This window comes from Lissotriton helveticus, chromosome 6 (assembly GCF_964261635.1).
Source record: "Lissotriton helveticus chromosome 6, aLisHel1.1, whole genome shotgun sequence".
Lineage (NCBI taxonomy): Eukaryota > Metazoa > Chordata > Amphibia > Caudata > Salamandridae > Lissotriton > Lissotriton helveticus.
The window spans coordinates 1,914,182,919-1,914,195,478 of record NC_136067.1 but is presented as its reverse complement, the minus strand read 5'-3'; the positions used below and the strand labels follow the sequence as shown (position 1 = coordinate 1,914,195,478).

At 35.6% G+C, this 12,560-nt stretch overlaps 1 protein-coding gene across 1 annotated transcript in view; it reads right to left on the bottom strand.

Annotated features, from left to right (window-relative positions):
* The window catches only part of LOC144762933 (xanthine dehydrogenase/oxidase-like), a 1,098,251-nt gene that overhangs the window by 673,483 nt on the left and 412,208 nt on the right, over window positions 1-12,560 (bottom strand). Inside the window, exon 19 of the mRNA XM_078648234.1 lies at window positions 1,994-2,090. Coding sequence (XP_078504360.1) covers window positions 1,994-2,090 — 97 coding nt within the window. The remainder of the gene's footprint in view (window positions 1-1,993; window positions 2,091-12,560) is intronic.

Here is a 12,560-nt window from a genome sequence, read left to right as displayed (position 1 = left end):
CGGAGTCAGGGGTGTGGCTAGAAATAGCAAAACATACCAATTTTTAGTACGTTTAGCATTTCACTGACCAGTTACAGCTTATAATGTTATTGGATTTAAACAATGGATAAACATGTTTATTTGAGGTTTAATTCAGAAAAAAGCAAACACTCATAGGGAATACAGGTTTATGTAAAGCGTGCAAAATATAAGCAGGAACAACATGTTACCTTAATGCTTTTACTCTCATTGTTCAGAAATCCATGAGTATTTTTTGTCTAAACATTGAGGACATGAATACAGTACTCCTTCTGTACACATGTGTTAAGCAGGTCTCAGAGTAGAAAGGGACTCTTCAAGAGAATCTAGACTCACGGAAACCAACAAAGGCTCCTTCATATTCATTTCAGCCAACTAGCTGCACAAACATAATGTAGCAAAAAGAATAACAGGTGGACAGAATGTAGAACAATGTCATACATTCACCCCAGTACAGAGATCAGGGCCTAAATCCATTGTTTTTTTGCTCACCATGTCATTCCAGTTTGGACCTAGCCATATGCAAATCAGTCTTGATCCTGCGCCCAATGGGAGCATTCCATCCCGAACTGCCAGGCCAGGTCCTCCCTGGATTGGAAACAAGAATCCTAAGACCGGTTTTGGGCTTTCAGCCCTCATCCGTCAGGATAGCTTGATTCCAGTGGCATGGAGAGCACGGGACCCACGTCTGGCATACCCGTCCCACTCGGGGTGACAAAAGCAAAAAGAACAACTGATGGCACAACGCAGAACAATGTCATACATTTACCCCAGTACAGAGATCTGGGCCTAAATCCATCGTTTTGTTGCTCACTATGCCATTCCAGTTTGGACCCAGCCATATGCAAATCAGTCTTGATCCTCCGCCCAATGGGAACAGTCCAGCCCGAACTGCCAGGCGAGGTCCTCCCTGGACTGGAAACAAGCATCCAAGGACCGGTTTCGGGCTTTCAGATCTCATCAGCCAAGATAGCTTGATTCCAGTGGCAAGGAGAGCACGGGACCCACGTCTGGGCATACCCGTCCAACTCGGGGTGACAAAAGCAAAAAGAACAACTGATGGACAGAATGCAAAACAATGTCATACATTCACCCCAGTACAGAGATCTGGCCCTAAATCCATTGTTTTTTTGTTCACCGCTCCTTTCCGTTCACCGCTCCTGCCCGGTCACTGCTCCTGCTCATGCCTAATCACTGTTTCTGCCCAGTCACCTCTCCAGCCCGTTACTTCTCCTGCCTGGTCACCTCTCCTGACTCATCACCTCTCCTTTCCTGTCGTCTCTTCTCTCCCACCACTGCTCCTGCCCTGTTCACTCTGTGTACAACATTGACAAATTACACAAGGGGGCAGGTTCCCCGGCACAGCACTCTGTTTGGGGAAACCTCCTCTGCAATCACTAACTTCGATCTCACTGGCACATGACATGCTAAAGGCAGATGGGGGCGCATTGTCATTCGAAAGGGGGTAATCATCCTTAATCGGAATGACAATTGGCCAGCCCACAGCCTGTGCAAGCTGAGGTAGGGGCTGCTGCAGCCTCTGGAGTTCAAGAGAAGTGCAAGCCGCCCCAGGAAGCTAAACGAAAAAGCTATCGTTTTAAAGTAGAACTATTCTTGCCGTCCCGGGATGCTTTTTTGAAAAACAGAAGTCGGGGAATGGACTCAAATATTTTTTTTAAGTAGGGGCACGCCGTGCCCTTCTGATCCCTCCCACTTCTACCGCTGCATGTGACGCAAGTATGGTGTATACGGCTGGCCTCTTGTTCCAAACAAAAAATGATTGACTGGAATGCGGCCTGACGTAATTACTAGTGGATACGATTAATTCAAGCATTTCACCTGCCACTTTGTTATTTCTCCCCTTCACAAATACTGAATCTGAATTAACTGTGTATGGCTTAGAAATGCCAAGTTAACTAAGCCTATACATACATAAGAACAGTGCACTGGAAAATGATAACAAGACAAATCTCACCTTCGAGGATATGATCAGCATCTTTAAAGCCTTGTTCGATGTCGCCATGTTCTATTCTCCGGATGGGTTTATGAAAAGATTCTGCTGCAATAGCTTCCTGGAAATTAAAATACAATTGATGATGCTGTTATAAAAGGGTAATTCATTAGCACATGTCTAGCACATTTTAAAATGGTAAACTATCTCACTCGGATTATATAACCTGTGACCTTCAGTGCACACGGATCTACCAGACATTGACCTTAAAGTAGGCTAAAAAAAAATCAGAAATTCAGTGAAAGATAACACAGTTAAGGCACAATAATGGTTACATAACAAAATCAAAAAATGCACAGAATGTTACCATTTATGATTAGATAGGCTAACCATAACTCACACCGCTGTTATACACTGCGTACAACCTTACATATGTCATTATTTACGAACAGTTCAGATTTTCAACAGTTTGATAAAAAAGACACCGACTTTTAAACTCAGTTACCAGTTCTCCAGCCAGGTAAATCTTCAAAAAGATATATAATATTAATCCAATGATATATCAGACAGTAGGTATGAAGGTACCAGTTTGTCCCACACGCTAAAAGTGCAGAACAAAAAGGAAGCAAGGGGCAGTGAGTGAAAAGGAAAGTGACACTGTGCTTGGCATTGTGTTGGGGATCACTTGCACACAAACCCATCACTATGTACACGTTTATTAAAATTAGAGATCCCTTGAAAAACCTAATAACAGGCCACACTCGCTTTACAAGTGTAGAGTTGGGCAACAATTGGTCCATATGGACAGAAGAAAATGGAGAACTGCGGTTAAAGTACAGAAAGGGTCAAAAACAAGTTGCAGAAAAAGGAAAGCAATACTTTGAAATCAGGTCAGACGCGATCTTTACAACTGTTAGTATACTTTAAGCGACTGCTTGTGAGGATGAGACAGGCAACAATAAAAGGTTGTGCAATTTCTATCTTATCCTTCATCCACACACTAAAGGGGGACAACAATCTCACTGGATCCTGGTGAGAAATCAGGAATGCAATGTCTCCTTATCCAGGTAAAAGCACTGCCTAGTACAAAGATCCCAAAAGGAGCTCTTGCTCAAAAGTGTCTTGTGACGAAGAACTCTGCTCCTTACAGAACCAGTTATTCAAAAGGGATGCCTGGACAAGAGGGATAAAGCCAAGGAATGTCCCATATTGGCATCCAGAAAAAAACAGGAAGGCCAACAGTTGAACATCTTCAAGGCTGGAGAGAAGCAAAAGCTGGAAGCTTTCAGCAGCTCATCACAGCTGAGGGTGCCATATAAAGAGCTCATTCTCTCGCATGAAAAAGATACTCTTGCCCACATGGAAGCCAGGAACCAGTTCTCTCCCTACACACACATACCATATACAAAACACCTGTTGGCAGATACTTCAACTATTGACACATTGGATCTCCTCTTGCACCCACTGACTGATCCACCACTGAGGAAATTAAATGGTCATACACACCTTTAGACAATGCACCCCTTTCTCCAGTCTAACTGCGGAACACATCACCTTCGATCATGTTTTTACATCTATCTTGATAGAGTGTTTGCACAGGCAAACACAAGTCAGATTAAAGCACATGAGTGCTTGGGGCGTGGCTACGGTGCCGTGTGAGATGGCCTACTAGAGCATTTCCTCTCCCATACCGGGACGATTCTTCATTTTTAAATGCAGTCTCCCGCGCTCTTCTTCCTTTCCGACTCCTGCAATATTCGTTGGAATATGTCTGGTCACTGGTGAGCCCTTTTTCACGTACTGAACGTCTACTTCGCGGTGGTTCGTTTTCTTCCGAACGAATGCCGCCGCCGCCATTTTAGACGCTCGCATTTACATTCTGCCGTGGATGATGCTTTGTCATTCTGCCATAATTCGGTATTCTTAGCATTCCTGAAGTACGAATTGCAGCGTTTCTCAGCAGAGTCTTCCTCCTTCTTCAATGCTTCCTTCAGAGAGAAATTGCCTGTATCACTTTGCAATGCTGCCTTAGTTGAGGACTGCGTCAGTTGGGATGTGCTTCGTCCTTCTGCCATAAGTCATCATTCTTGGCATTCCTGAAGTAAGAACTGCGGCGTTTTTCAACAGTGATACCCTCCTTCTTCAATGCTGCCTTCAGAGGGGAAAATGCTTGTATTATTTTTGCAATGCTGCCTTAGTTGATGACTGCGTCAGTTGGGATGTGCTTCGTCCTTCTGCCATAAGTCGTCATTCTTGGCATTCCTGAAGTAAGAATTGCGGCGTTTTTCAACAGAGACACCCTCCTTCTTCAATGCTGCCTGCAGAGGGGGCATGCCTGTATTACTTTACAATGCTACCTTAGTTGAACACATGCCATGGTTTTTTATGATGTTTTCTTACCGCTTTACATCATCACCTGCTACTGTCTTATCAGGACTGCGTCAGTTGGGAGGTGCTGTGCTTCTGAAGTTCTCCTGCGCATATTGAATTTTTAAATTAGCTCCCCATGTCTGCACTTCTATAACATGGCAATTATTTGACTTTTAATGCTCCTGTTTTGGCAGATTCTTATGTTCTATTTACAGTTTACCATCCAGCTTCATTCCTCTACAATTTCTGAGTAACTCATAGACTAATCTGCTGCATATCAAAACATTTGAGCTACTATGTTTTCTATGGTTCGATTGCGTAAGCCAAAATTAGTTTTTACACCTTGTGCATTGGTCCAGGCATCCTCCTCCTCAACTCTTCATCCTCCTACTATTGCATTATCAATGGCTGGCATGCCCCTAACCGTTCTTCAGCTTCCCAAGCTACTTCTAGCAAATCTTCTCCTAATATTTCATCTAAACGCCTGAAGCATGATCCTCCTTCTCCTGACAAACCTGCCTCTCCTATTTCCATGGAACTCATTTTGGAAGGAATATGGGCATTGTGTCCATTTATAGAGGAAACTAACAAAGACATGCAGCTTTTGGAAAGAAAAATGGTCGACTGTGGATACCCGGATAACTTCTGTGGAGCAGCAGGTTTTGGAGGTACAAACCAATTCACAGCGCATATCCTCTCTAGAAAAGTCTGTCCTCTCCCTGCAACAACATACCAAGGACTTAGAAAATAGAAATATAAGAAATAACCTCCGTATTTATGGCCTTCCGGAATCCCTGGAAGTGGATGGCCCTGTAACTTTCTTTACATCCTTTCTTTCGAATCTTTTGGATATGCCATCTACCACCTCTCTCAGCATTCAAAGAGCTCATAGACTTGCCCCTCGTTCAACCACTTTGGCAAAACCCGTGGAGTTATTCTTCTCTTTTTGAAATTTACAGTTTTGCTATCAGTACTCTCAGCAGCTAGAACTAAACGGCAAGTATCCTGGCTTGGCCAAAGAGTCTTCTTCTCGCAAGATGTTTCCAATGCTACCGCATCACGAAGAAAGGAATTTCTATCTCTACGTCCTCCTTTGCGTTTCCTTGGAGCTCGATATGGTTTGTTTCATCCATGCATCTTCAAGGTTACTCATCAAAATCTAACATGGACTTTTCAGGATCCTGGAGAACTCAAAAACTTTATTCATATTCAATCTAATGGTGGCATGGATACCTCCACTTCCCCTACTGGTTGAATAATTTGCCACTAATACTTGTCAGTTCTTTTGATGTCTTTTATTGGAATGTTCTTGTTTTTGTTTGTTAAATAAGTATATTTTTTACATTTTCGTAGTGCTGTTCTAGATAGGGATTTGTTTATACCCATAGTATATTCCTCCCATTACGTCTTTGTTGACAGTATTCTTTTTTATTCCCTTACATAGAGTCACGCCGTTTACCCTCTACTTCATGTGGCTCCCTCATTGTTGTCCTGAAGTCCTGGTGTGGTTGGATTCCTGCTCTTCGTACGGTTCATCTTGTTACGTGTCACCACTACCCCACTTCCCTCTTGTATCTCCCCTTCAGGTATGTTTTTTACAGTCGTCCTTTTGGATATATACTGTCTGTCATTTTTTCTCCTTTTCCTCCCCCTGGCGTACTTTTTTCTGCTCCCCTTTCTCTACCCTGTCCTCTTTTTGCTACTGCTATATACTCGGTTCCATGATGAAATATCGATTACTAAAACATCGACCTACAAAAATATCGCCACAAATACATCGTCTACAAAAATATCGTCACCATATACTTAAACAAGAAATTACACAAATATCGATATTTTTTTATCGACTACTCTAATATCGTTAACAATTATATCGACTACATAAATATCGACTACTACATTATCGACCATCTTTAAAATAACATTACCTTCTACACTAATATCGACTACACAAATATCGACTACCTTTCTACTTATATTAATATACAAAAAATATCGTCATTTTCTTTATAACCTTATATACACATTACCTTTCTATTATTCACTTTTTCATAATAATTAAAAATCAAAATAAGCTTTTCTAACATATATGTATATACACTATGTATGTTTTATTTATATATAATAATAAAAAGATACATTAGTAATATAAAGGATGTATGACGTTACAACGCATACTTTTACAACGCATACCTTTGCAACGAAATTTTTACAACACAAATACTAATACAACGCATGAATTTACAACGCATGTTTTTACAATGCAGGTACCTTTACATCGTATACCATTACAACGTAAGTATTGGTAAGTATATATTAATTTTGTTAATATAAATTAATTGAAAAAAATAAATTGTAAATTAATTTAATATAAAATCATTTCATTTAATTTTTTTTAATTTATATATAATTTTATTTTTTTCTATCCTGTACCCCTGTACCCCAAAAACTCAAAACTGACCCTGAACCCTAAAAATACCCCTTTACCCAAAAACTGAAAACTGACCCTGAACCCTAAAAATACCCCTTTACCCAAAAACTGAAAACTGACCCTGAACCCTAAAAATACCCCTTTACCCAAAAACTGAAAACTGACCCTGAACCCTAAAAATACCCCTTTACCCAAAAACTGAAAACTGACCCTGAACACTAAAAATACCCCTTTACCCAAAAACTAAAAACTGACCCTGAACCCTAAAAATACCCCTTTACCCAAAAACTGAAAACTGACCCTGAACCCTAAAAATACCCCTTTACCCAAAAACTGAAAACTGACCCTGAACACTAAAAATACCCCTTTACCCAAAAACTAAAAACTGACCCTGAACCCTAAAAATAGCCCTTTACCCAAAAACTGAAAACTGACCCTGAACCCTAAAAATACCCCTTTACCCAAAAACTGAAAACTGACCCTGAACACTAAAAATACCCCTTTACCCAAAAACATAAAACTGACCCTGAAGCCTAAAAATAGCCCTTTACCCAAAAACTGACAACTGACCCTGAACCCTAAAAATACCCCTTTACCCGAAAACTGACCCTGAAGCCTAAAAATAGCCCTTTACCCAAAAACTGAAAACTGACCCTGAACCCTAAAAATACCCCTTTACCCAAAAACTGAAAACTGACCCTGAAGCCTAAAAATACCCCTTTACCCAAAAACTGAAAACTGACCCTGAACCCTAAAAATACCCCTTTACCCAAAAACTGAAAACTGACCCTGAACCCTAAAAATACCCCTTTACCCAAAAACTGAAAACTGACCCTGAATACTAAAAATACCCCTTTACCCAAAAACTAAAAACTGACCCTGAACACCAAAAATACCCCTTTACCCAAAAAATAAAAACTAACCCTGAACCCTAAAAATACCCCTTCACCCAAAAACGCTAAACTGACCCTGAACCCTAAATATACCCCTTAAAAAAAAAAACATTTTACATTTTAAATATAATTATATACTTACAAATACTTACGTTGTAATGGTATGCGTTGTAAAGGTACCTACGCTGTAAAAACATGCGTTGTAAATACATACGTTGTAATGGTTTTAGCGTTGTAAAAGTTAAGTTGTAAAGGTGGTAAACCAATATAAACATTACCAAACACTATCATACACTCTTATCGGATTACTTTAAATAACATTTCACTAATTTTAACATTGTAATACATATTTACATTTAAAATAAAACACATATAATACATTTTGTAATTAAAATCGAAAACAATTATTGATGCTACAAACTCTTTACAAATTAACGGCTTTCAAATTCAAACTAATGTTCTCAGCCAATGAATTTAAAATATATGTAATTGAACCCATCAAATATAACAATTAATTAACTCACTACTATAAAGACAATTACAGACTTAACGTAATTTACCATTTTTTGGCCAAACTTGGATGAAAACGGTTACTTTGCTGAAAACAAGAGAATACACACCTACTACAACGACTACAACACAGCATACTAAAAATCAAGTAAGTGAAGTCCCATTTCATTTATCATACAAACCTGTCGATAACTAGCTAAACTCCCTAAACTAAAAAGATGGTCTTTTATTTGTTTAAATATAACTACAACATCCTATCAACAACTACCACAAGATAATAATTAAATGAAATTATGAACTGCCTTATCCATGTGTACTTAGAAAGCTTTAAAATAAATGTAAAAAGTCACAAAGTAAACTTGCTAAATACTTGATATGTTATTACCTACTAATAGATCCTAATACAATAAATAACACAATTTAACTTTCTTTTACAGATTATAGAAAATTCATCTACCAATCTACAACTAAACTAACAACATCTTCTACTACATTAAGTAAGTATACCCACTGTGTCTATTAATGATCAGAAAGTAAAAACAAACAACTATAAAACTAAATCATTTTTTTGTATTATTCTTTACCACAACTACAAAACATTAAAGAGTGAAAATCTACATATAAGAACAGAAAACATATAATTAGCAGGAAAACAACATTGGAAGTACGTTTTTGCAGTTTTTCCTTTTAACGTACACATGTCAAGAAATGTTTATCACTTTTACTAAAAAAAATATATATGTCTTCACAGATCTACCTTAGACATGGCAACAGGAGCTACTTTTATTACTTCTCAAAAAGGGAAAATTATGCTGAGCTACATGGGTTACACCTACACCCAAGAAAGAATCAAAGGGAATAAAACTTATTGGAAATGTAGTAAATATTACTCAACTGCATGCTATGGTAGAGCACAGACTGTTGATAACAATGTTGTAAATGTACATGAGCATAACCACCCACCCAATGTAACAGAAGTCGAAGTAAGAGAAGCACTAGAGACATTGAGAGAAGCTAGTACAGGCTCACAAGAAACAAGCACCACTATTTTGAAAAATGTTTTAAGCAAGGTGCCAGAACATGTCACAGGACAGTTACCTTCAATACCCAACTTGAAAAGATTAATTGCAAAAACAAAACGAGCTTCTGATCCAACTCCACCAGCACCTAAAACTTTTCAAGACATTATAATTTATCCTGAATATACTATTGCACACAATGAAGATAAATTCTTAATGTATGATAACCACAGTCATGATAAAAGAATTTTACTTTTTGCAACAAATAGCAATTTGCAAAAACTAAAATCGTGTGAAACCTGGATGATGGACGGAACTTTTAAAGTATGTCCCAAACCTTTCTATCAACTTTACACCATCCATGGTGAGTACCAAGAAACAAATATCCCTTTAATTTATACACTGCTGCCAAATGCTACCTATGTAGAAATTTTACCAACTATCAAAGAATTTACTGATAATTACTATCCACAAAGAATAATAATAGACTTTGAAATAGCCATGATTCAAGCTATACTTAAAATATATCCTCACACATCAATACAAGGGTGTTATTATCACTACAACCAAAGTATATGGAGGCACTTACAAAAATCTACTTTAAGCATTGAATATTCAACAAACAGTAACTTTGCTTATCAGATTAAAAAGTTAATAGCATTGGCATTTGTACCAACAACAGAAGTTGCTAACTATTACAATTTACTACTTGACAGCCCTTTCTACCGCACCAATGAGACAAAATTAACTCCCTTCTTAGACTATTTTGAAGATACCTGGGTGGGAAGATTACATCGTTCGGGCCACCGCAGACAACCTAAATTCCAAATTCCATGGTGGAATGTGTATGCTAGTACTATGGCACAGAAAGCCAAAACCAACAACGCGGTCGAAGGATGGCATAATGCCTTCCAAGCCACAATAGGAAGAACACAACCCACACTTCATAAACTAATCCAAAGCATCAAAAAAGAGCAAAGCTACCAAGAACTAAGAATAGAGCAATCTCTATCTAAAATCGGCCCTAAACTAAGTAAACAAACATTAGATATGTACGAATACCTACAGCAAAAAGTCAGAATGTACCCAAGTATTGAAGGTATTGAATACTTAGAACTAATAGCAAAATCTATCCTTTAACAAGCAACACATAAAAACATTTCAAACAATAAATAAAACAAACCTTTTTATTTAATGTAGTTACATTATGTCATGTAAAAATAAATGTAATCTATTATTACAAGACATAATAAAACGACATTAAACAAAATTGCACAATATAGCTCAATCCACCCCAATCTAAAATATAATAATAACTTAAGTGTTGTGCAGTTGTAGAATGTGTTCCAAAAAGATGGTTTCAAGACGAATAGAACATAAATAAATCCACATGGTTTAAAAAAATCCCCACAAAATGGAAAAAAACAACTGTTTTATAAGGGTCCCACGTAGCAATCCTCTCGAGAACGGAACCATAAAAAACGAGAAAAATAATAACGATAAAAACGCTCCAAAACCCCGAAAAATCAAGAAATGTAGTTAAAATTTAGCTGTATTTAACCAAAATTACGCGATAAAATCCCTCAGCTCACCAAAACGAACACCTGTAAATAAATACAAACAAAACTCACCCACAATAAATACGAAAGCCACTAAGCCTAAACATAACATATAAAACATAGGAAAACACCTAAATTAATTCATTTACACAATACATAAACCTTAATTTCATAATAAATATCTTACAAAGCACGTTATCAATAAAGACCTTAAATAACACGTATTTTTCACATAACTGTAAAGTACAACACATACCAACACTTACACAATACAACTAGCTCTATAATGTCTTAAAATGTAGTTAAAAATAATGTAAAATAAACTTACATTCACCAACACGAAGCAGCTCCCAACCGCGAGGTTCCGTTTTCTGAATTGACCCAAACAACGATGTAGATAGACAAAAAAGTGAAGTTCAAAAATTGAAATGGCAGCACAATAAAAACTAAAATAGGACTAAATCCCCATAATTTAAACAAAAATAGGGATGAATAGCATTATTTTTTCCATGTATTGTAATAAATGTATTATTGTTTGTAAAGAACCTTTTGATTAATGTAAAATATACAATAATATTTTTAATATAATTATATATTAAATAATTATAGTATATTAAAAATATGTTTTTGATTGTTAATTTTTTTTTATATGTATAACACTGAACACAATTTTATGTACATACTGTAGAAAAATACAATTACAAGTAAATTAATTAACATATTAAATTTTAATTTAAAATTTTTAAATTTAATATAGTAATTAATGTAATATAACAATGTATATATGATAAAAATTGCAATGTAGAATGTAAACAAATATTTGAAAAAAGTGTATTAAAAAATATGAAAATGTTTGCATCAACAACTGAAAAGTATGAATAAAAAAAGTGTCCAAAACTATATTACCATTGTACTTAATAAATGTTGACACTTGTGATATATATGTAAAAATGTACAAAAGAATCATATTTGTTTACTATTAAAAAAAATATAGCAAAATTATATATCATAATAATTGTAAAATATAAAAAAAAATTAATTTCTTTTTTTATAAAATATAAAATATAAAACATAACACATAGAAAATACTTAACAGTAAGCAAAAATAAATCACAATTTTAACTCCAATCCTACATAAGTCAGGTAAAGTGCTGGACAAGAAACCATAATAAAGAATTATTCTAACTCCAATCCTACATAAGTCAGGTAAAGTGCTGGACAGGAAACAATAATATTTGTGATATTATAACACATAAACATCACTATATATATTAATAACCACTCTTATCTATTATACTACAAAATAGACTATTAAATTACAATCACACAATATTTTATTTTGAACATAACAATACCAAATTTTTTAACCAAAATTTACAATTTCAAAAATCTACATTTTTTAACAATTTTAAAAAAGTTTTAAAATTTTTAAAAATGTAACCCAAACTTTGTATATTTGTATTTTGACTCATTCTTAGCATATATTATAACAAATACACAAACATAAAATATTACACACTTGACTTATAATAATATAATTTAAAAAATAAATGTAAAATTTCAAATTTCAAATTTGAAATAGAAAATTTAAAATTTCAAATTTCAATTTAGAAATTTAAATATTGAAATTTCTAATTTCGTATTATTTATAGAATTTTTTTTATTAAACACTATATAAAAAATATAACACTTAATTACCAAATTATTATATAATACATTCAATTTCAAATAAATTAAATAAATTTTCGTATTTCAATTTATAATTTATTTTAATTTAATTTAAATGTTATTAAACATATTTTAATATAC